Raw genomic sequence first — 20,323 nt, forward strand, 5'->3', positions numbered from 1 at the left:
AAAAATGTAAATACTTAATTATCTAAACGGATATAATTTAAGGACTTAATTTTTTTTTTGGGAACTAGAGACTTTTTTTATTTTTTTAACCTAAATTAGATAGATTAATTGGGCTTGCCTAATTTGTCCATTAAACTGCAAAAATGGCCCCAACTGGTCCAATAATTGAGATCCAGCCCAACCCAGATTCACTCACAACCGAGCCCCGTCTAGCCCACAAAGATAGGCCTGTTCCCTCACAAGAAAGAGAGGAGTACCGAAAAGAAAAGAATCGGGTTCCCTTTGCATGATTGCTTCCCACTGTAACCCAGACAAAAACATTATTTTTGGTTTCAGAAATCTGTTGGGTTTTTTATTGTTACACCAATACATCCAAAGCGGAGAGCAGAAAAAAGTGTTCTTTATATAGAAAAGCTTGAAGAAATGGCAGAGAAACCTCAACCAGTGAGAGTACTATACTGTCCCATATGTTCTCTTCCAGCAGAGTACTGTGAATTCGGCCCTGATTTCGAAAAGTGTAAGCCTTGGTTGATCAAAAACGCCCCTGAGCTTTACCCAGATCTCTGTAAAGGTTCTACGTCTTTCTTTTTTAAAAAAATTATTATTGAGTGTAAATATTTGCATGCTTATTTTATTTTATTTTTATTCCGTGTCTTCTTTTTGTTTGCTGATGAAACTGACAATAAAGAAGACACCGCTTTGTTTTTTTTTTTTCTGGGTTTTGTTGTTTTGTTTTGGCTTTGGGTTTTAAATTTACTTTCTCTGGAGGTTGTTTGTCTGATATGGATTGATGAATGAAGATAATAATCTCTGCCTTTTGCTATTGGATAGTGTCCTCAATCTTTATTGCGTTTCTTAGTTTTGATTGTATGTAGGAAGTAAAAACTGGAAGAGTAAGAGAAGAAATGATTTGTTCTTCTTCTTTTTCATGTGACAGTGTAGTAAGTTAATAATTGTTTTTGATGTTTAGAGGCTAATGAAAAGGAGGCCGAGAAGGTTTCTGAACAGCTCCAATCAGTTGGTATTTCCTCTGCTGATGGGGCAGCATCTTCAGCTCAACCAGGTTAGTATGACTTCTTAGTCATCTACTTATTTAGGCAGCATTCTTTGGTTTTATATTGGGAATATTCTTTCATAAACACAGATAATTTCTTCACAATTTTATTCATCATCTTTCAAGAAGAAACATTTTCATTAACTTCTGAGCATCTAACACAAATAATGTCTTCAAACTTTATTCATTTGGTTTCAAGAAGAAGCGTTTTCATCCTCACTGCTCCAATGTTTGTTTTAATTTATTTTAGTACATTTCTATTTTGCAGGGGATACATCATCATCTAAGCAAGAAGAAGTTAAACGTCTTCCTGGTGCGAAAATAAAGAAGAAAGTAAGGCCCTTTTTTTGTAGTTCCCTTGGCATTATATGCACAAAACATTCATAGGATTTTGAAGGTTTTGATCCCCAATCTCAGGATGACATTTTCTAAATTAGCATAGAGTAAATTGCATTTTCTTTCCTATGTTTCTTGTCTAATTGAATATTGTTGATATGCGGATGATTCATGTTCTAAATCATGGTGAAATATTTACATAATTCTTAGTCAAAGTCATTGCTTGTGGACCTTTGCCTACATGCTCGGTTATTATTAGGATATGAGAGTAACCTATCTTGTTTTCCTTTTTTTCCCTGCTTTTGTTTTTGGTCAAATAAAAGGAGAAACAAGAGGTTGTTATTGAGAAGGTTGTACGTAACAGGCGCAAATGTATCACCATTGTGAAAGGGTTGGATCTTTTTGGTGAGCCACTTACTGATATGCCTCTCTTTCATTCTCACATTTATTTTTCCATCTCCTGATTAGCTTTTTTAAAAAAAGTTAATTTCTGATGAGTAGATATTTTTTTCAGGAGTCAAGCTTAGTGATGCTTCCAAAAAGCTTGGGAAGAAGTTTGCCACTGGAGCATCAGTTGTTAAGGTGTATAAAATGCCATTTGAACCTGTAGTTTTCATTCCAATATTGGTTCTTTTTCTTACAAATATTTTGATGGTTATTTCTTTTAGGGGCCAACGGACAAGGAGCAAATTGATGTTCAAGGGGATATTGCCTATGATATTGTGGAATTTATTACAGAGACCTGGCCTGCTGTAATTTCTCCTGTCATCTTATTTGTGTTTCCTTCAATATGAAAATGCTGCACACGAGAAAATATTAATGCATGATTGATTATTTTCTTTGTTTTGCTATTGAAAAGAATTATTTTTTGCTTTGCACATGGAAATACTATTCAACATGAAACTCTGCAATTCCTACTTAGATATAGCTCTACTACAAAAAAAATGATTCTTTATTGCCTTGAAAGTGAGGTTATGCTGTTCATTACTAACACAAAAGCTTCTTAAAATTTCACTATGGCTATATTCTTTGAAATATTCTACTAAATTCCCTTAGGATGCTGTTTGAATTTTTTTTATGCTTGACATAAGTCTTCATGTTCTGAAAATTTGCTCTCTCTCTGAATTGAAGTTTCTGTATTTGCTGTGCCCTTTCAGGTGCCTGAAACTGCTATTTTCTTCATTGAGGATGGAAAAAAGGTTCCAGCCGCTTGATTCTAGAGCTTGAAGCAGGACTCGGGGCTGAGCTTTGACAGCACATTGATGAGCCAGCTTTTGCTTTGACTGGACAGAGCATCTATTCATCTTAGTTGGATTGGATAATTTTCACCAAACCTGCTATACCTTTGAGAAGAAGTTCTGTCATTTGAGAGATAAAATTGTGTACTGCTGAAGCATTACCCTTCACTGGTCCTTGAAAACATCATGCTACTTTAATATTTTTGGCTTGCGGCATAATCTTTTGCATGTGAGCAGTGTTTTTCTTTGATGGGCAAGCACTATAAGTACCGTTTTGTGTGAATGAAGTTGGTGAAAGAAAGTAGATAGATGAAGAATATCTTAGCACTTGAAAGTAATGGACCTGTTTTGAGCAGAGCTTCATTGCTAGTGCTTAGATGTATCTGATGAAATTCGAGATTTATGGTCAGTACGGATCGATTTTCAAATCTACTGAATGCTTGTGGCAAAGCTCAGTGGGAATACTTCTGGCTCTATGATCACAATGGACGCTCTGCTTGTCTATTATGCCTCACTTGGCCAAGCTTCATCTCCACCTGGAGAGCTAGAAAACAAGGAAGACAAGCAAACTGAATGTCCTAAAATCTAGAGCGTGCAAGCAAACCGTTAATTAAAATAGAAAAAAAAAAAGTTAAACCAATAGCTGAATGGAGTCTAAATTTTAGAGGCTAAAAGAAAGCATAAATCCCTAGTTGGATTAGAGCTCTCAAAGGGTAAAGAAAGACGGAGTCATTGGATTCACGAGCCCATGGGTGATTTGATGGGGCTTTGTTTAATTAGATTCGGACCCAAATACACACCAACAAAAATCTTTCACTTTGTGATTTAATAGTAGTGGATAAAACGAATATCCGCTCCCTGTCTCCTTAGATTCGTCCCGTAGTGTGGAGAACCGAAAGATCCCCTCTTTTGTCTCCCTTAAACGAGGAACAGAGGCCCCTCTTCTCATCTCATCCCAAGTTTTTATAAAAGCCTCTTCTTCTAAATTTTAGTTCTAAGCTTTACTTCTCTCGAGGTAATCACTATCCAGTTCAGCAATGCTCTCTACTTTTTTTCCTTTCTTTTTTTTTTTCATTTTTCCATTGTTAATGGTTCTTTTAAATGTTTATTGGTATGCTTAGGAACTGTTGGTTATTCTTAAATGAGAAAGCAAACAACTTTAAACGGTTGGGTGTTTATGATTAATGCCTTTTTTGGAGTGGGCTTGCTTGTATGGTTCAGCTATGCAGCTTTAGTACTTGATTTTCATTTTTGTCTCAAATAGATAGAAAATAGTGTTGGACTCAGATTTTAGTATGAGCTTATAGCAGTGGTGGTTGTTATAACTCTTTGAATTGCCATTTTATTGGACAAAAGAAAGGGTTTCCTTCTTTCCCGACAACGTTGAAACTTGCTCTAGAAGAGCAAACCAGAAGTAATACAAGGATTGAGGTAGAATTTCTTTTTGCCTGAGGGACATTTCCCTGGCTTTCGAAACTAATTTTGGACCATATTGGTATTTTGCAGGGGCATGTGAATATTGTTGGGCACAACCAAACAGTAAAATGGCACATTTGCTGTCAACTACATGCTCTGTAAAGATCTCATCTAGCTACAGACCTTGTGGTCAACCTCTGAATCAGGTTCGAACAGCACTTCCTACCTCTTTTACCATTCAGACTTCCAAATCCCCCTTCAAAAGGCTTGTTTTCCAAGGAGACAGGGGAGGAAGAAGTTTTGTGGTTCGTGCAACCGCCGCACCTGTACGCCAAGAAGTTTCCGCTCAATCCGGGTCTGGTTCTAATCTGTCCCCAAATGAACCTTCAAAGCCTCAGCGGGTCATGATTATTGGTGGAGATGGCTACTGTGGTTGGGCTACAGCCCTCCACCTGTCCAACAGAGGTTATGATGTTGCAATTGTGGACAGCCTTGTCCGGCGGCTTTTTGACCACCAGCTTGGCCTTGACTCCTTGACACCGATTTCCTCTATCCATAACCGGCTCCGTTGTTGGAAAGCTACCACTGGAAAGACAATTGACCTTTATATTGGTGATATTTGTGACTTTGAGTTCTTATCCGAAACCTTTAACTCATTTGAACCTGACGCTGTCGTCCACTTTGGAGAGCAACGGTCTGCCCCTTATTCAATGATCGATCGATCAAGAGCTGTGTTCACTCAGAAAAATAATGTAATCGGAACACTCAATGTTCTTTTTGCAATAAAGGAATTCAGGGAGCAGTGCCATCTAGTAAAGCTTGGGACAATGGGAGAGTACGGAACTCCAAACATAGATATTGAAGAGGGTTATATAACAATCACTCATAATGGAAGGACCGATACTTTGCCTTATCCAAAGCAAGCAAGCTCTTTTTATCATCTCAGTAAGGTTCATGATTCAAATAACATAGCCTTCACTTGCAAGGCTTGGGGCATCAGAGCCACTGATCTGAATCAAGGAGTGGTTTATGGGGTAAGGACCGACGAGACTTCAATGCATGAAGACCTGTATAACCGGTTTGATTATGATGGAGTATTTGGAACAGCATTGAATCGGTTTTGTGTTCAGGCTGCTGTTGGGCATCCCCTTACAGTTTATGGGAAAGGGGGCCAGGTGAGACTCCTCTATTCGAACCTACTATTGATGCCCCACACTTTGTATTTTGTGTTTTATTTTCCATAAATACCTTAGGATATATATTTACGCTTGGATTCTGCTTTTGGGAGGAATGACTGTTCACTGCAAGTAAACAGTTTTCATCAACCGAATTTGTGCTTAGTCAGTTTTGTATCTTATGCATCACAGACACACACACCATTTATCGGATATGCTCGATGTTTCATGGTATACACTTGACACACACTCCCAGTGCCCATTCCTTCGACATGGTAGATGTGCCACCATACACATATTGGACATGGATATTTTATAATGCAGAAAATTCCTTGGTACAGTTATGTTCGGCTATAATTCGAGGATGGCATTTTTCCTGCATGCATGTCTAACTCTCTCTCTCTCATGTTCTATTTATAAAATTCAGACCAGGGGTTACCTTGACATAAGAGACACAGTTCAGTGCGTTGAACTTGCTATTGCAAATCCAGCACAACCTGGTGAATTTCGGGTTTTCAATCAATTCACTGAGCAGTTTTCTGTCAATGAACTAGCTGCCCTTGTAACAAAAGCAGGAGAGAAGCTTGGACTTGATGTGCAAACCATATCTGTGCCCAACCCAAGAGTTGAGGCGGAGGAACATTATTACAATGCAAAGCATACTAAACTCATTGAGCTGGGACTCAAGCCACATCTCCTCTCAGACTCTCTTCTTGACTCATTGCTCAACTTTACTGTTAAGTACAAGGATCGTGTTGACAGAAAACAGATTATGCCTAATGTTTCTTGGAGAAAAATTGGGGTGAAGCCACAGACTGTGCCAGCTAATTAAGTGGTCGACAGATGTAGATGTCAGAAAGTTCTTGTTTACCTTGTTGTATCCTTTTGCCCTTTGTAGATGGTGCTGCAGTTCTTTCAACTCTTCATGGTAAGCGTGGTCTGTAATTTGCCTCTGGAATCTAAACATGGTTAAATTGGTTGCACGTGAGAGAGTAATATGACTTGAGTTCTTGGATCGTGGCCTTTGGTGTGGAACACTGTGAGCCTGTTTTGTATTCAGTTGCTTATATCTTGATAAGGTGGAAAATATCAATAATAATTACTGTAATATATTCGTAATTTAAAGTGACTGAAGTTCTCCAATGTTGTTGTTATCCTGTTGCTTTTCACTCGTCCTGTGGTAATACATGAACTGAGGGCTTTGTTCTTCCCAATTTTAACCATAACAGTTATTCCAAGTCATCTCACTCTAGGAGGTGATTCCATGCTAAGTTGGATGTACCTTATCTGCTCATTGTTCGCCACTTTTAAGTAATATATAATCATATTGCAGATAGGTATTTGGTTTCTAGTACAAGTTAAACCTCCCTATAGAAGTTGAAACCAAAGTAATTTTACTTTGTATGATGTAAAATTATAGCTTCATGGCTTTTCCATTGCAGTAACAGAGTTTCCTTTAACAATAACCTACAAATCAGTTAACCTACAAAACAATCAATAAGCTTAACTTCCTGGATCCCACAAAGAAGAAGGCCGTAGGGAATGCAGCAAAATCTAAAGCTTCAAAATTCAACCGTGAAGGTAGCTTTTACATCAGCTAGGCAAAAATCTCCAGGGTCTATTTTCTTCTTTCAGGAACATGTATGTTATTCACTATTTATCAGATACGTGATTTGATAAAATCAAGCCCTCTTTTGCATGATTGGAAGTGTTGGGGTATGTTCTTGTCTTCACGGACTGCCCTTATAAAATCAAGCACAACTGTAGCTAACTCATCTTGGTGTGAAGTATACTCATGATCAGCTCCTTCAATTAACTGCAGTTTATGATTTCGAATAAACCTGGCAAATTCCAGGGCATCTTTGGCTGGTACAATTTTATCCATGGTTCCATGAATTGTCAACACCCTGAAAACAATGGCATCAGGATTAAAACACAAGCGATAAATCTATGCCAACAATCACATCTTTACCGAAGGTGCAAACTAGTTATTCCCAATGCAAACAGTTAAATCTGATCTAGAGGGTGGGCGATCATAATTCAGTATATCCAGAGTATTTGTCTCTGGCAAGTGACATTCACATTGCAATTGATCCAGCCGTATCATGACATGAACATTAGAAAAGCAGTCAATGCTAGCATTTTGTAACCTGCAATTTTGATCAATCAAAAGGCATGATGCATGAGTGTCAGTGGTTAATCGGTCCATCAAACTTTCTTCAGTTACACGATACTCAAACTTTCCTGCAAATGAAAAAAAAAAATCCTTGGTTTCGGAATAAAAGGAACTAGTTTATCACAAATTGTTTACTGGAAGGTGACAGCAGAACTTTAAATATGGGGACAGAAGCATAATACAAAAGCTTACCCTTTCTATTCTTAACATCAATATACCCATTTTGCTTGATTCTTTGCAAGAAATCTTTACCCAATCGACCTTCCATGCCTTTCTCTAGATGGAAGCGGCCAGAAATATTGATAACAGCTGGTACATCATTGTACTTTGAAGCATAGAGAAGCACCACATTTCCTCCTGCAGAAATTTATTTCAGCAGTATAGAACTTACAAGAATTGATCAATGAACTCTAAATTTTGATCCCTAAAAGCCCTTTTTTTTTTAAAAAAAAAAAAGGAGGACGTGTAAATCAACGAAGTTCTTTCCAACTTGAAAAAACTCCATTAACTGCAGCTTAATATGGAATGCATTACTGTTTTCTGCAATAGCAAAGTAACACTACTCTCATGGTTGTGAGGAAACCTTTAAATATATAAATTAAAATTCTTCACAACATTGAGTATTAGATTCAAATCAACAGCTTGACCCTCAAAGCTTTTCATGAATTTAGAAAAATCTGAGAAATTCCCTCCCTATTTATTCTCATTTAGAGTTTGATTATACTGATTCATATCCTAGTTGTATATTACATTAACAAACCTTTACTGTGCCCGATGATTGCAGTTATTAGACGTTCCTTCTTGTAGAAATATTGAACAACAGCTCGTAAATCCTCAGCTTCTCTGCGGTAGTTACCATACATGAAGGAACCTTCACTTTCCCTGGAAGACAAAAGCACGAATACCCTCAATAACCATTGTTTGTATCAGCAACTTGTAACTTTATAAAGCTTGCTTCTTCTACTTCAGTCTTCAGTCATCTTACCCATTCCCAGCAAAGTCAAAGCGGAAAGCACTGATTCCTTCTCTTTCTAACGCAGTGGCCAGACTCACCATGGGTATGCGTTCCTATACACAAAACACGGATTTATTTGTGAATTGGTCTTCCTTTATACTTTACAGTAAGAAAGCTACACGGTTATAGATATGAACTCAAAGAACAATCACAACTGATGGTAATTAATGTAATGTGTATTATATCTAACAATTTACCCACCTTCTTTGATTGAAAGCCATGGCAGATGATAACAAGATCCTTAGAACCTGTTTCATGTAATATTCCGACGAGATTCTCCCCATGGTTGTTTTGAATTACAATTCTCTGATGTCCAACTGTTGCAAATTACATATATCAGAATGCAATTTGAGTTGTGTTACGATGGTTAAACAAACAAAGCGACAAACCAATCATGAAAGAGAAGAAGAAGAAGAAAACCATCATCCATCTTTCTTAATTGATTTCTCTCGAAAAACCCACATCTTACCTGAAGTCATGGAGGTACGAGTTGGAAACGCGCCGACTGAAGGTTTATATTGAGGGGTCGGAACTGCCTTAAGGAGACACGTCTCTGAAATTTGGGAGGTAGCTCTGTTCTGAAACTAACCTTGGATCTGTTAGTTAATGTTTGGTCCAAACCAACTTACGGTTGTAGTTCTTGTTGGACAGTTAAGCGCCAACATTTACATAAACTACCAATCGGATTTCGGGATTTAACATTTACATCTATAGCTTGGACTTCTTGTCTTTTGAGTGAACTTAGTTTCCTTTTTCTGCCTCTTTTACTAATTAAACAAAAAACCAAGATTTTATTTGTCTTCGAAGAGAACAAGCTAATATATACATAAATTTGAGTATGAGCATCTGTTCTCAGTTCTCACGTTCATAGGAGCCCAAACAGATGGTCATGCCCGTCGGGCCAGAGCTCATCTTTTCCTCACAATGATGAAAGATTGGTTCGGTCACTTATTTTCAGATTCCTGTCTCGACTACAACACTTTTTACATTTACGGTTAAATAAATCCTGGAAAGTACACAAATCCTTAGTTCTTGCCAGGCCTCCATTCACATAACAGGTAATGAAAAATAAATTAGTCAAAAACGCACTTTATTATAAAGGCTTTACAAGCTAATCCGCAGGAGCGTAAACTTTTAAATGGAACATTATCGTTCACTGTAAGAGAGGAAAATTGTTAAATCAAAAGGGAAAGAAAAAACAAAAGGGTTTGGGGGGGGGGGGGGGGAGTGCCATACATTTTTCTAATGCTCAAGTTAACTGCTACACTTGCCACGGCGACATGGATGACATAGAATTCTTCTACAGCATTCAGTCTATATATCAGACACAAGGTTATCCATAAATAAACCCAGTGGCAGCAATCAGGCAAAGTTCCTAGAACTCAAAGGATGGTGAATACGTATATGCACATTCAATTCAATAAATAACCACCAGGCAAGAGGCCCTACCAACCCCTTGCACGCTAAGATCCAACAGGAGCAACGCCTTTGGCTTTAGCTGCAGCAGATGCGGCAGCAGCAGCTGCAGCAGCTGCTGCAGCCGCTGCAGATGCAGCCGGACTTGGACTTGGAGGCACTGGATTGGACTGAGGTCCATTCTGTGGTGCAACCATCTCTTGATGCTGTTCTTGTTGCTGGTGCTGAGAGTTGACCTGGTCAAGTAGAGCCTTAATCTGACTCCCTGTGAGTGTCTCATGCTCAAGCAATGCATTAGCGAGTGCATAATGTTCTTTGCTGTGGGTTGTGAGGATGGTTTTTGCATTGTTATAAGCATTTTCCAGAAAGTACTTCACTTCTTTCTCTATAAGAAGTCTAGTCTCAGTGCTCATGCTCCTGCCGTTGTCATTATAATCATGAGTAACAAGCCCCACCTCTTTACTCATGCCATACTTTGTAACCATAACTCTAGCTAGTGAAGTTGCGTGCTTCAGATCAGAGGATGCACCAGAAGTAACTTCATTTTCTCCAAAGATGAGCTCTTCTGCAACCCGCCCCCCCATGGCAACATCAAGCCTTGCAAGCATCTGCTTTCGAGAGAGGCTTGTTTGATCCTTGTCAGGCAACTGCGAAACCATGCCAAGAGCCATCCCTCGGGGGACTATTGTTGCTTTGTGAACAGGAAGTGCCCCGTCAGTATATATGGCAACAAGGGCATGGCCACCCTCATGGAAAGCTGTCAATTTTCGTGATTCATCAGAAATGACAGCTGACTTGCGTTCACTTCCCAATATGATCTTGTCCTTTGCATACTCCAAATCAGCCATTGTCACTGCTTTAGCACCGTCCATTGCAGCCTTCACCGCAGCAATGTTGACCAAATTTGCTAAATCAGCACCAGAGAACCCAGGAGTACCTCTAGCAATGATCATTAAATCAACATCATCGGCCTTCAAGACCTGCAATGCAGCAGAGTGAATTGTTACACATGCATGGCTACACACAAGTTCTACCAGGAAATATCACCTAAACTAATAATTACCGTAATGTAATTTTCAAAAAAAAAAAAAAATACTGTGATGCAACATATACCTAATGTCGGAAATCAGACTACAAAATATTGATGTAATTGAAACATGTAAAATAGCAAAGACACTTATTAGAAGCATGTTTGAAAAGCTTATATCCAGCAAAATTTACAATACATGCGCCAATGTGGCCTGCCAAGCATCGTCCACGCAAAATATTGTCTAGAACATGAACAATCAGCCACTGACAGGTGTCAACTCAAGCTCAAACTCCTAAAAGATGTCGACTTCTACAGAGTGAACACAATACCTTTGACATGTGGGATTCCATAATCTGTCTCCGTCCTTCAACATCTGGATTAGGAACAATAATGCGGCGGTCAAATCGTCCAGGTCTCACCAGTGCCTTATCCAATGATTCTGGAAAATTTGTTGCTGCAATCACAATAATTCCTTCATTCTGTTTAAAACCATCCAATTCAACGAGCAACTGATTCAAAGTCATCCTCATGTACTGCTGGTCCTTTGGATTACGGCTTCCACCTATGGCATCTATCTCATCAATAAATATAATACATGGTGATCGCTTCTTTGCAGCAGCAAAAAGATCTCTCACTCGTCGAGCTCCAACTCCAACAAACATCTCTTCAAACTCACTGCCACTGCAGGAAAAGAAAGGTACACCAGCCTCTCCAGCAATAGCTCTTGCTAACATAGTTTTCCCAGTGCCAGGTGGACCAACAAGCAAGACACCTTTTGGAAGCTTGCCACCAAGACGAGTAAAGCGCTGCAAGAAGGGTACGTAAAAAGAGGGGGGAAAAAGTCAACCTTTCTGTTCACTCAAGAAAGATGTGTCAAAGGAAAATGCAGTAAACTAGTCACTATAGGATAAATATCAATGAATAGATAGTTGAGTGGTGCAGGAGATCCCCTCCACAGCAATGACATGGATAGATAACACCGCATGTGAATATGCAAACCATAATATGTTGTAAGATTCAAAGTAGAAGCAGTTTTTTCAACCATGCTACTTTCCTAAGGCAGATACCAATGTAAATGAACCAAAGGAAGTTACTCAAGCTACTTCATCATTCATCCTGAGTCCGAAAATTCAGGGATTAGTAAAAACTCTGAGCACTCTACAAAGGGGAGAGAGAGAGAGATTTATCAAATCCAAAACTGCATTTACCTTAGGATCTCGAAGGTAGTGGACAATTTCTTCTAGCTCTGCCTTTGCCTCATCAACACCTTTCACATCATCAAATTTTGTGTTAGACTCCACACTGGGTTGCACCTCTTCATGTAGACCAAGTCCTGAAACAAGGATATCAGTGAATCATTATTCAGAGAAACAATTAAAAGTTTAAACGTGTACATAGACACCTTTTGAAAAAAAACATGTACATAGACAATTTTAGAGAAAAATTTCCATGTCATTTTAAAGTATTACCTTTGCTAATCCCTCTATCCTCAATAAGTGCTCCTGCACCAGAAATCAACAAAAAGCCAAGTGCAATAGTACGTATAGTACGCCACAATTGTTCTTTAAAATGTCCTCCTTCTGCTGCTACCATGTGGATAGGAGCACTAGCAGTTCCTAGGACACCATCTTTTGTAGATTTTCCCACATTTCGCAAAGCTGAAAGGCCTCCTATACTCTCTTCCTCCCTTGCTGAATTAGCAATACCTGCAATTTTGAACAATCTCTTAGCAAGCAAAAATTCAGAAAGGCAAATAGTCGAAGTTGTTCAGAAAGAAAATGCCTAACAATATTTTGGTAAAGATTTTACGAATGCTATCAGATTAGAAACTGCATTCAAAGATTCCTTCAACAAAGTGAAAAAATATTGCAAAACTAACATTTTAAAAAAACTTATGCATGCCAGATAGCAAGACCACTCACCTTTCTGTAATGTCTTAAGTAACTCACTTTCATCCAGCCTGTCAACTTTGACTAATGCTTTAACATACTCAGAAAGGGCAGATCGATTAGAATGTAATGATGGCTGACTTTCAAATAGTCTTATCACTGCTTCAGGATCATTTCTATGGTAAAGTTCTCTTAAATGAGCAACTTCACTAGCCTCATCTATATCACGGACTCTGCGAGCTAAATTGCCAACATAGCTTGACTTCAACCTCTGTTGGCCACTCAAAAGCCTATTACCTGCACCCCAAGAAGATAGCAACTTAGGCAACATAGTTTTTGAGTTGAGAACAAGGAAAGCTAACAATGAACGTTAAAGCCAAGTGGTTTGTTGAAAGAGAATAAAATTAAGAAGACAATGATAGAACAGAAACTTTTGATTGAAACACACATACAAGAATGATGAGTTCGACTGAGCAAGTTCCCGAAATGTCCCAACTCTGATTGCTGTCTTGAAACCTGTTTTAAGATGAAGATGGAGCTTATTTCTTTATACAAAGCATAAGCATACAAATCTAAGTCAAACATGCAAATTACTAAACAACAATTACACACACAAAATATTAACTAAACCTTGCAGCAATCTAATTAGAGCTAAAAATAACTTCTTTTTAACAATCGTTCATGCAAAACCACATTCCCACATATGCAGATTGATGAAATGAAAATTGCAATCCCCTAAAGAAACTGAAGTTTTGTGCCAGTAGAAGTCCCAATCAGCTGAGCAACGGAAATTAAAATAGAAGATTTCAAATCTCAATTCCGGTAATCTTTTAATTACCCACTCTAATACCTAGCTCGGATACAAGTGTTAAACGTAACAGCTTTAAGCTGTTCAAAATTAGGGTTTCCTCAATTTCCAAATTTCAGAACATTATATTACAGAAACCCAATATATAAATAACAAAAAAAGCAAAAAAATTTATATATATAAAAAGTTAAGACCTAAGCAAAACGAATCTTAAAAGAGAGAGGGAAAGCAACCTGAGTGATTAGGTGTCTCCAAGCCATCGCCTTTTACAGAGACCCAAAAAGGTCCGATCCTTCTATCCTTGCTCTCTCTCTCTCTCCGACGTCTATGGGTGCGTTTGGTTATCGAGAAAAGAAGGAAAACAAAAATAAATACAAAAAAAAAAAATCAGAAACAGAGTGTTGAAGAGAAATAATCTGAATGGTAAGATCACTATCACTTGAGCAAAAGCTTATGCATTTTGGTTTGGTGGGTGCGTGCCCAGGAAGAAGAGTTAGTCCAATGTCCTGCTACAAAATGTCGGATTTGCCCTTTCAGCTTTAATCTTTTCTCGTCGAGTATTGACCCTTTCAAAATCTTTCCTTATTTTCTTTTATGGAGATATTTTTTGTTTTTGGTTGTAGAAATGTTACATCATGGATTTTTGTGAAGGGGAACTGAGATTCTTATGGCTTATGCCAATAAATGGTTTAAAATCTAAATGGGAGAAATAAAAAAAATAATAGTACACCAATAAATTAGTACAAATTTTATTTTTATTTTTCTTTATTATTTGTACAAATATCATATATGATTTTATGTAAAAAATCATCCCCCACTTTATCGAAATTTTACAAATTTGGGATAATTTTGAATTGGTTTTTAACATGTTTAAATGGGTAGATCCAACAATAGGTGGGTTTAGACTGAAAGCTATGGCTTGGGCTTTCGTTGAAGCCTATTGACCATGGCTTTCTATAATTTTCATTCACCTCAAATTAAGTCCCACAATTTGTATGTTATTTTATTTTCATATATATCTTAGGCTATATCTTTATGCTTTGATCAGGGACGGACCGACATAGAATGAAAAAAATCCCTGCTGATTATACTTTTTATACTAAAGTTTTATATAGTTAATAATGTTAATAAACTTATTAATTTTTTACAATTGTGTAAAAAGTGAGATCAAATACTTCAAGTCAAAATAGATTTAGTTATAACACCAATTAAAAAAATTCCTGAATCCATTTTGGTTCTGCTTTGGGGGAAAATCACTGTTCACTGTCAACATGTCGGTTATTCCCTATTTATCAGATACGTGATTTGATAAAATTAAGTCCTCCTTTGCATGATAGTAAGTGTTGGTGCGTACTTAAGATCAGACCATGCACCAGAAGTAACTTCATTTTCTCCAAAGATAAGCTCTTCTGCAACCCACTCCCCCAACACAACATCAAGCCTTGCAAGCATCTGCTTTCGGGAAAGGCTCGTTTCATCCTTGTCAGGCAACTGGGAAACAATGCCAAGAGCCATCCCTCAGGGGACTATTGCTGCTTTGTGAACAGAAAGTGCCCCATCAGTATGGATGGCAGCAAGGGCATGGCCACCCTTGTGGAATGCTGTCAATTTTCGTGACTCATCAGAAATGACACCTGACTTGCGATCACTTCCCAATATGATCTTGTCCTTTGCATACTCCAGATCAGACATTGTCACTGCTTTACCACCATCCATTGCAGCCTTCACAGCAGCAATGTTGACCAAATTTGCTAGATCAGCACCGGAAAACCCAGGAGTATCTCTCGCAATGATCATTAAATCAACATCATCGGCCTTCAAGACCTGTAATGCACCAGAGTATATTGTTACACATGCATGGCTGCACACAAATTCTACCAGGAAATATCACCTACCCTAATGATTACTGTGATGCAACATAAACCTAATGTCAGCAGTCAGACTACAAAATATTGATGTAATTGAACCAACATGTAAAATAGCAAAGACACTAATTAGAAGCATGTTCGAAAAGCTAACAGCAATGGGGACTGCCAAGCACAGTCCATGCAAAGTATTGTCTAGAACATGAACAATCAGCCACTGACAGCTGTCAACTCAAGCTCAAACTCTTAAAAGATGTTGACTTCTATTGAGTGCACAAGATACCTTTGACATGTGGGATTCCATAATCTGCGTCCGTCCTTCAACATCTGGATTAGGAACAATAATCCGGCAGTCAAATCATCCAGGTCTCACAAGCGCCTTATCCAATGATTCTGGAAAATTCGTTGCTGCAATCACAATAATTCCTTCATTCTGTTTAAAACCATCCAATTCAACGAGCAACTGATTCAAAGTCATCCTCATGAACTGCTGGTCCTTTGGATTACGGCTTCCACCTATGGCATCTATCTCATCAATAAATATGATACACGGTGATCACTTCTTTGCAGCAGCAAAAAAGATCTCTCACTCGTTGAGCTCCAACTCCAACAAACATCTCTTCAAACTCACTGCCACTGCAGGAAAAGAAAGGTACACCATCCTCTCCAGCAATAGCTCTTGCTAACATAGTTTTCCCAGTGCCAGGTGGATCAACAAGCAAGACACCTTTTGGAAACTTGCCACCAAGACGAGTAAAGCACTGCAAGAAAGATAAGTAAAAAGAGGGGGAAAAAAATCAACCTTTCTGTTCAGTCAAGAAAGATGTGTCAAGGGAAAATGCAATAAAGTAATCACTATAAGATGAATACCATGGAATAATTAGTTGAGTGTAGTGAATTGAGATGCAGGTTATCTCCTCCACAGAAATGACCTGGATAGATAACACCATGTGTAAATATTCAAACTATAATACACTGTAAAATTTAAATTAGAAGCAGTTTTTTCAACCATAATACTTTCCTAAGGCAGATACCAATGTAAATAAACCAAAGGAAGTTACACAAGCTACTTCATCATTCACCCTGAGTCTGAAAATTCAGGGATTAGTAAAAACTCTGAGCACTCTACAAAGGAGAGAGAGAGAGAATTTTCAAATCCAAAACTGTATTTACCTTAGGATTTCGAAGGTAGTGGACAATTTCTTCCAGCTCTGCCTTTGCCTCATCAACACCTTTCACATCATTAAATTTCGTGTTAGACTCTAAACTGGGTCGCACCTCGTCATGTAGACCAAGTCCTGAAACAAGGATCTCAGTGAATCAAAATTTAGAAAAACAGTTATCAGTTTAAATGTGTACGTAGACAATTTTAGTGAAAGACTTATATGTCATTTTATAGTTCTACCTTTAGGAAGCCATCTATCCTCAATAAGTGCTCCTACACCAGAAATCCACAAGAAGCCAAGTGCTAGTATGAATAGTATGCCACAATTGTTCTTTAAAATGTCCTCCTTCTGCTGGTAACATGTGGATAGGAGCACTAGCAGTTCCTAAAACACTATCTTTTGAAAATTTTCCCACATTTTGAAAAGTTGAAAAGGCCTCCTATATTCTCTTCCTCCCTTGCTGAATTAGCAATACCTGTAATTTTGCACAATCTCTTAGCAAGCAAAAATTCAGAAAGGCAAAGAGTGGAAATTGTTCAGAAAGAAAATGCCTAATAATATTTTAACAGAGAATTTACAAATGCTATCAGATTAGACACTGTGTTCAAAGATGCCTTCAACAAAGTGAAAAAATATTGCAAAACTAACAATTTAAAAGAAAATAATGATGCAAGATAGTAAGATCATTCACCTTTTTGTAACATCTTAAGTAACTCACTTTTATCCAGCCTGTCAACTTTGACTAATGCTTTGACATATTCAGAAAGTGCAGACCGGTTAGAATGTAATGATGGCTGACTTCAAGTAGCCTTATTACTGCTTCAGGAGCATTTCTATGGTAAAGTTCTCTTAAATAAGCAACTTCACTAGCCTCATCTGCATCACAGACTCTGTGAGCTAATTGCCAACATAGCTTGACTTAAACCTCTGTTGGCCACTCAAAAGCCTATTACCTGCACCAGAAGAAGATTTCACTTTAGGATTAGGCAAAATAGTTTTCGAGTTGAGAACAAGGAAGCTAACAATGAAAGGTAAAGCCAAGTAGATCGTTGAAAATAATGATAGAATAGAAAATTTTGATTGAAAGACACAGACAAGAATGATGAGTTCTACTGAGAAAGTTGGCGCAATGTCCCAACTCTGATTGCTGTCTTGAAATCTGTTTTAAGGTGAAGATGGAGCTTATTTGTTTATACAAAGCATAAGCATACAAATCTAAGTCAAGCATGCAAATTACTGCTTTAATAAGCAAAAATAACTCACACAAAATATTAACTAAACCTTGCAGCAATATAGTTAAAGCAAAAACTAAATTCGTTTAACAAGCCTTCAAGCAAAACTACATTCCTACATATGCAGATTAATGAAATAAAAATTACAATCCCTTGAAAAAACTGAAATTTTGTGCCAGTAAAAGTCCCAATCAGCTAAACAACGGAAATTAAAATAGAACGTTTCAAATTTTGATTCCCTACTCTAATAGCTAGCTCGGATTCAAGTGTTAAGTGTAACAGCTTTAAGATATTCAAAATTAGGGTTTCCTCAATCCCCGAATTTCAGAACATTATATTCTAGAAACCCAATATATAAATAACAAAAAACAGAGCACAAATTTTTATTAATAAGAAATAAAGACCTAGGCAGAAACAATCTTATAAGAGAGAAGGAAAGTAACCTGAGTGATTAGGCGTCTCCAGGCCATCGTCTTCTACAGAGACCAAAAAGGTCTGATCTTTCTACCCTTTCTCTCTCTCCGGCGTTTTTGGATGCGTTTGGTTAGCGGGAAATGAAGGAAAACAGTCATAAATACAAAAGAAAGAGAGAGAGAGAGGGAGGGGGGGGGGGTAAAGATAAAGAGTAAGCGTCAGATCAAATAATAAAAAATCTGTTAAACATATTAATAGGTAAATAATATAGGTAATATTATGTATTTTTTTATTTTTACTTAAAATATAAAATATTATTTTTAACATTAATATTTATATTTAATTACTTTAATTTAGTGAAATTCATTCATTTCAAATATTTAAATGTTATATTATAATTTAAAGATAAATTGAAATTAATACTTAAATGTAATATACATAATATTAACATTAACGTTAATCCAAAGTATATTGTTTTTTAAGTATGTATGGTTTTTGTGGCTTATACTTGTCTGTGTATTTACATAAATTTTAAAAGGTATTTGAGACTTTTTGAAACTTGAGAAAGATGGAATAGAGGTAGCAAATACCTATTTTGAACTTTTTGAAGTATTGATAAAAGGGAAAAGGAAACAAGAGCAAACGTCAGAAAAGTCTAAGCTTGCACTCGAGTATTTTGTTCATTGATTAATATAATATCTCTTGTTTAGAGAGGATAGTTTCACTTCCTCCAATTATTAAAAAAAATTTCATCAGAAAGGCCTAGCCGACGACGACTACAGTGTCAGAGATAAAGCGAGGGAAAAGACGTTTAAAGAAAAAGGTTGGCTAGTGGTAGAAGAAGGAAGTTAAAATAAAAAAACTTTAATAATTAGGGTTAAATTAGAAATTTTACTAAAGATCAAAACTACATAGTTTTATTGAGTATAAAAAGAAAAAAGAGTTAAAAAACTTTTTGTACATTTTGTACCAAATTATTTCTTTACATATATAAAATGCTGATAAACAAAACTAAATATATATATATATTTATATATATGATATCTAGTTTTATTTTTCTTATTATATGTTATATATTTTAGTTTCTATTGTTGTTATGATATGTAATACTATTTATAATTCTTAACATCAAATGTAGATAAAATTTCACAAAATTTACATCAATCAAAGCTTTAAGAAAATTCTTAACATCAAATGTAATACTTATTACTTTTGGGTTTTTTATTCTTTTATTTTTTCAATTAGGCTCATATATATATAAAAAAAAAGAGAAACATCTTTTTAGTAATCGAATTTGTGTTAATTTTGGGTCGGGTTTTAATGTGTTTAAATGGGTAGATCCAACAATGGGTTGGGTTTAGGCCGAAAGTTATGGTTTTGGTTTTTGTTGAAGCCTGTTGGTCATGGACAAAGCCTTGGTTCGAACCCAATGGATCCAAACGTATACATTTTCAGCCCAAGAAAAAATCTAAAATCTGTAATTCTCAAAATAAATCCAAATGTTGACCATTGCTTTGGTTTAAACAATGTGCTAATTAACACATTATTTATTAATAAATATTAATTGAGAAATAATATCACAGGCAAATAATCCGGTGCCAACAATTAAGGAATTTCATTATGATTCAAGTACATTGACATTTTACTTATTCATGTTAGGTTACATGTCACTTCCAAAGTTCCATTCGTCTATTGAAAAATAATTATGTGGAATTAACTTATGGAGTCTACCTAATAATTGTGATAGAAATGGGTTAATCATCATCAAAACTCAGAGCAATAAAAGGAAAGATAAACTAAGATATATAGATATCTAATCCAACCATACAATCAATTAAAAATGAAATTTGCAATGTATTTGGAGTAAAAAAAAAAGAAATTCATAAATTAAAATTTATAATTATATAAATTTGATAATTCACGTAGAATACAATACTATTAAATTATTAAATTTATTCAATTATCTTAACTCCATCGATTACAACTTTGATTGAAATATAATTTAAGTCATTAAATAAACTTGATAGTAAATTCAAAGGTTGAGATGTGGTTTGACGTAATAAGGAGGCAGTGCTTTAGCTGTAATGTCACAC

At 36.6% G+C, this 20,323-nt stretch overlaps 4 protein-coding genes and 1 pseudogene across 5 annotated transcripts; 2 read left to right on the plus strand and 3 right to left on the minus strand.

Annotated features, from left to right (window-relative positions):
- On the plus strand, positions 262 to 2,911 carry LOC18588069 (translation machinery-associated protein 22). The gene is made up of 7 exons (XM_007012230.2): positions 262 to 571; positions 971 to 1,063; positions 1,323 to 1,387; positions 1,714 to 1,795; positions 1,905 to 1,972; positions 2,059 to 2,142; positions 2,548 to 2,911. Exons 1-7 carry the CDS (start codon positions 424 to 426, stop codon positions 2,602 to 2,604), a joined length of 597 nt encoding a protein of 198 aa, XP_007012292.2. The 5' UTR covers positions 262 to 423; the 3' UTR covers positions 2,605 to 2,911.
- Positions 3,445 to 6,373, plus strand: LOC18588070 (UDP-sulfoquinovose synthase, chloroplastic). 2 transcript variants are annotated; one of them, XM_007012231.2, is made up of 3 exons: positions 3,445 to 3,643; positions 4,135 to 5,219; positions 5,647 to 6,373. In XM_007012231.2, exons 2-3 carry the CDS (start codon positions 4,173 to 4,175, stop codon positions 6,049 to 6,051), a joined length of 1,452 nt encoding a protein of 483 aa, XP_007012293.2. In that variant the 5' UTR covers positions 3,445 to 3,643; positions 4,135 to 4,172; the 3' UTR covers positions 6,052 to 6,373. The 2 variants fall into 2 exon arrangements, with proteins under 2 accessions (XP_007012293.2, XP_017983084.1); XM_018127595.1 differs by lacking the exon at positions 3,445 to 3,643 and adding an exon at positions 3,728 to 4,059.
- On the minus strand, positions 6,585 to 8,988 carry LOC18588071. The gene is made up of 7 exons (XM_007012232.2): positions 8,880 to 8,988; positions 8,612 to 8,727; positions 8,381 to 8,463; positions 8,156 to 8,277; positions 7,588 to 7,752; positions 7,370 to 7,463; positions 6,585 to 7,126 (listed from the first exon to the last, which is right to left on the minus strand). The coding sequence occupies exons 1-7, from the start codon at positions 8,887 to 8,889 to the stop codon at positions 6,880 to 6,882; spliced, it is 837 nt and encodes a 278-aa protein (XP_007012294.2). The 5' UTR covers positions 8,890 to 8,988; the 3' UTR covers positions 6,585 to 6,879.
- Positions 9,523 to 14,130, minus strand: LOC18588072 (ATP-dependent zinc metalloprotease FTSH 4, mitochondrial). The gene is made up of 7 exons (XM_018127936.1): positions 13,787 to 14,130; positions 13,198 to 13,261; positions 12,779 to 13,042; positions 12,326 to 12,562; positions 12,065 to 12,189; positions 11,186 to 11,662; positions 9,523 to 10,806 (listed from the first exon to the last, which is right to left on the minus strand). Exons 1-7 carry the CDS (start codon positions 13,811 to 13,813, stop codon positions 9,874 to 9,876), a joined length of 2,127 nt encoding a protein of 708 aa, XP_017983425.1. The 5' UTR covers positions 13,814 to 14,130; the 3' UTR covers positions 9,523 to 9,873.
- Positions 14,729 to 18,375, minus strand: LOC108660472 (annotated as a pseudogene).

Source organism: Theobroma cacao, chromosome 9, assembly GCF_000208745.1.
Source record: "Theobroma cacao cultivar B97-61/B2 chromosome 9, Criollo_cocoa_genome_V2, whole genome shotgun sequence".
NCBI classification, from domain to species: Eukaryota; Viridiplantae; Streptophyta; class Magnoliopsida; order Malvales; family Malvaceae; genus Theobroma; species Theobroma cacao.